General features: G+C 41.6%; 1 protein-coding gene across 1 annotated transcript; it reads left to right on the forward strand.

Moving 5' to 3' along the window:
- Nucleotides 1–1,524: 1,524 nt before the first annotated feature.
- LOC123318325 (craniofacial development protein 2-like) lies at nt 1,525–3,057 on the forward strand. The gene has a single exon (XM_044904935.1). The coding sequence runs from the start codon at nt 1,525–1,527 to the stop codon at nt 3,055–3,057; it is 1,533 nt and encodes a 510-aa protein (XP_044760870.1).
- Nucleotides 3,058–4,435: the final 1,378 nt, after the last annotated feature.

Below are 4,435 nucleotides of genomic sequence, written 5' to 3' on the forward strand. Positions count from 1 at the left end.
ATCGCCAAAAGGCTGAATGAGGAAACAGAAATGTTGAAGATAATTCCACCCGAACAATTTGGATTTCGACGAGAACACTCGACTGAACTCCAATTACTACGGCTCATAGAATACGTCACCGAAGGAATGCAGACCAAACAGGCCACAGGATTAGTTCTGATGGATATCGAGAGAGCTTTTGATAGAGTATGGCACGAAGGCCTAATCTACAAGATGAAAAAAGCAGGATATTCGACCAAGCTATGCAAGATTATAAGGAACTATCTGAGGAATAGAAACTTTTATGTGAAGATAGATGGAGCAACCTCTCAAACCAGACAATTGGAAGCGGGAGTGCCTCAAGGATCGGTACTTGGACCTCTGCTTTACGTTATATACGTTTATGATATCCCGAAGAATGCTAGAAATATGCTCACCTTGTACGCAGATGACACAGGAATAGCGTTCAGACATAGACGCCGAGAGATCATACACCGGAGACTGCAGGAAGCCATAGATGAATTACTCAAATGGTGCATCAAATGGAAAATCCAAATCAATGGAAGAAAGACTCAAGCAATATTACTGCAAAAGAGAAGATTGAGGATGGAAGAAAACCTTGAAGTTGATGGAGAAGAGGTTGAATGGAAAAATGAAGCAACATACCTAGGAGTGACGCTTGACAGAGGACTTACATGGAAAAACCACATCAAATGTGCTGTTGATAAAACAAAAGCCGCAATGAGTAAACTTTATCCACTCATAGGCAGAAGAAGTCAAATGAATAAGAACATCAAGTTGACGATGATTAAAACTATTGCGCGACCACAACTCACATATGGATCGGCGGCATGGGGCTTCGCAGCCAAGACCCACATCAAGAGAATACAGGCCACTGAGAATAAACTCCTTAGAATGGCGATGGACGTACCCTGGTTTGTTAGGAACAAACAAATCTACAAGGACTTGGAATGGGAACCAGTTACAGAATTTATGAAGAGAAAGGCGGAAAGGATATTCGACAAAGCCAAACAACATCCAAATGAGGAACTACGAAGATTAGTCGACTACGATCCAACGGAAGAAGCTAGAAAGTCAAGAACCTACCACCGAAGACCGAGAGATCAGTTAAGGATTTAAATGTAACCAAAGAAGAGCTTAACCTATAAAAGCTATAGGCAGCATACAACAATCAACACGACTATGATCGTGTGAGAGTCCAGAAACCATAAGAGTCAACTGGTTAATAGGAAAAATGCCCGGAACCTATGAAGAAGCAGTTAAGGGTTTTTAGTGGGTCTCGAGCTCAGAGAGTGAAAATCCCCACACTGTTCCCCCTCAGCAGAGGGTGTGTTCGTCTGTTTGCAGATTTTCCCCCTGCTACACCAAAAAAAAAAACCATCACTGTGGCGTCTGACTCAAAATGAGCGGCTACAAACAGCGTCTGACCCAAAATGGGCGGCTGAAAAACAAACACTCGCCAACCCGCTCGGCAAGCGTGACGTTTCAATGCCAGAAACCCCTTTCAGGTGAATTTATGCTGAAATGTCGAATTTGAAAAGAAGACCCCAGGTGAGTAGTGCTGAAAGCACGGAATCTCACACTGATGGAAAATCAGTCTGCCTCATTTCGGATTCTGGGGGAGGCAAAAATTCGATTTATCGGAGTAAACCACACAAATCACATAATATCCCAAAGATCTACTTGGCTACATACAACATCAGAACAATGAGGGATCCCGAACATCTCGTCAAGCTAGAAGAAGAACTTGAACATATAAAATGGGATATCGTAGGTCTCTGCGAGACTCGACTACCAGATGAGGAAACCACTGTCCTAAAATCAGGCCACTTACTTTATCAGAATAATGGCACTAGTCAAAAAGGTCAAGGAGGAGTGGCATTTCTCATAAATAGGAAGCTGAAACATTTGATAACCGAGATGAAGTCAATCTCTGACAGAGTCATTTACATAGTGCTCAGAATCAACGAGCGGTACAGTGTACAGTTCATCCAAGGATATGCACCAACAAGTAAAGCAGACGATGAGGAAATGGAGACTTTTCTTGAGGACCTATCCAAAGCGATTGATGCATGCAAAACCCACTACACGGTCATAAGTGGCGATTTCAACAGTAAGATCGGGCAAAAAAGCACAACTGACTCTGATAACATCGGAACTTTTGGTTTGGGTACGAGAAATCACAGAGGAGAAATGTTGGTCGATTTCTTAGGTAGGGAACGTTTATACTGCCTTAACACTCATTTCAAGAAACCTCCACATAGGAAGTGGACTTGGAAAAGCCCCGACGGCAAAACGAAAAACGAGATCGATTACATTCTCGCAGACAAACAAAAAATATGCACAGACGTCTCAGTGCTAAGCCGGTTTGACACGGGGAGCGATCACAGGTTGGTGAGGGCGACTCTTAGGTTCAGGCTAAAAATCAAAAGGAACAAGCTTATTCATAGAGGTAAATTTTCTGCAGCAGAAGAACTTGAACAAAGAAAGGAGGAATATCAGACTGAGCTGGCAAGGAGATTGGGATCAGTCAATACCTATGATCAAATGGATATCAATGAACTGAATCACAAAATAACGAATGACATCTACTCCTCAGTCAAAAAGATTTGCTCGAAACCCAAGAAAAGGAGTGATCCCAAGTTGAGCCCAGACACTTTGAGGCTCATGGAACAAAGAAGAAACACTCCTAGGAGTACACCGGATTATAATGAATTAAACAAAAGGATACATAAAGAGGTTAGGAAAGACATCCGAGTATATAACACCAAAATTATCGAGGCCACTATTGAGAATAACGCAAATATGAGGGTTTTAAGATCGAAACTATCCCCAGGCAGTCGCAAGATCACGAAAATGAATGACCAACATGGTAATGTAGTGTCGGACAACCGGAGTATTGCTGACCACATCCAAAAATTCTATACAACCCTTTATACTTCCATTCGACCTGCTTCAGCAACGAAAAGTGTAACTGTGTGCAATGTGGGATCTGAGGATATTCCAGAAATAACCCGTCAAGAAATAAAGGCTGCTCTAAAGATGATGAAAAACTGAAAGAGCCCGGGTGAAGACAGAATCACTTGTGAAATGCTTAAGTTAGGGGATGCAGTAATCGAAAGGCCTCTACAGATTCTTCTGAACAAATGTCTTCAAGAGGGCCAAATCCCAGATGGGTGGCAGAATGCAGAGGTTATTCTTCTTTTCAAAAAGGGGGACAGTGGCAATATTGAGAATTACCGGCCCATCAGCCTTCTGTCACACATGTACAAGTTACTCACCAAGATTATTACCAATAGGCTTAGTAACAAATTCGATGAGTATCAGCTGGTGGAGCAGGCGGGGTTTCGCAGAGGGTTCAGCACCATTGACCACCTACAAACTATGAGAACACTAATAGAAAAATCAACCGAGTACAATGTACCACTGTATATGGCATTCATAGATTTCCATAAGGCGTTTGATTCCATTGAAACGTGGGCATTTACACAGAGAGAATAGATTCGAATAGATTCGAATAGATTCTCGTTACACCAACTTACTGAAAAATATATATGAAAATGACTCACTCCATGTAAGAATCAACGAGGATACAAAGACAGAAAAAATTAAAATAAATAGGGGAGTTCGACAGGGAGATACCATATCTCCAAAACTGTTCACACTAGCGCTAGAGAATGTATTTAGATCATTGGAGTGGAAAACTAAAGGCATAAATATAGATGGATCGTGCTTGAGTCACCTACGTTTCGCCGATGACATCGTCATTATAAGTAGCAGCATACAGGAGCTGAGGGAGATGGTGAATCAACTAAATGATGCCTCTAAAAAGATCGGGCTGAAAATAAACATTTCGAAGACCAAAACCTTAAATAACAACACAACAGAACAAATATATATAGACGGTGAAAAACTCGAGAATGTTGAGGAATATATATACACGCAATGAGAATAGGAAAAGAAAACCAAACAGCAGAGATTAAGAGAAGCATAAGACTAACTTGGATAGCCTTCGGAAAACTGAAATATATATTTAGAAACAGCGAAATTCCTGTAAACCTAAAAAGAAGAGTTTTCGAGACATGCATATTGCCAGTAGCGACTTATGGCCTGGAAACAATGGCGATGACAAAAACCACAACTAATCAACTGAGGGTAATGCAACGAGCCATGGAAAGAACAATGCTCAACATTAGTCTAAGGGACAGAATAAGAAATGAAGAAATCCGACGAAGAACTAAGGTCGTAGATATTATAGCCCGTATTGCAGACTTGAAGTGGCAATGGGTGGGTCATGTCGCACGACAAGATCAGTCGAGATGGACATACAAGCTCGTACACTGGAGACCAAGATTGACAAAGCGTAGCTTAGGAAGACCACAGAGAAGATGGCTAGATGACATCAAGCAATATGCGGGTAGGAGGTGGTTTCAAA

Source organism: Coccinella septempunctata, chromosome 8 (genome assembly GCF_907165205.1).
Source record: "Coccinella septempunctata chromosome 8, icCocSept1.1, whole genome shotgun sequence".
In the NCBI taxonomy this organism is placed as follows: domain Eukaryota; kingdom Metazoa; phylum Arthropoda; class Insecta; order Coleoptera; family Coccinellidae; genus Coccinella; species Coccinella septempunctata.

Coding starts and splice junctions, on each gene's coding strand:
- LOC123318325 (XM_044904935.1), top strand. CDS start 1,525: ATGTCGAATTTGAAAAGAAGACCCCAGGTGAGTAGTGCTGAAAGCACG.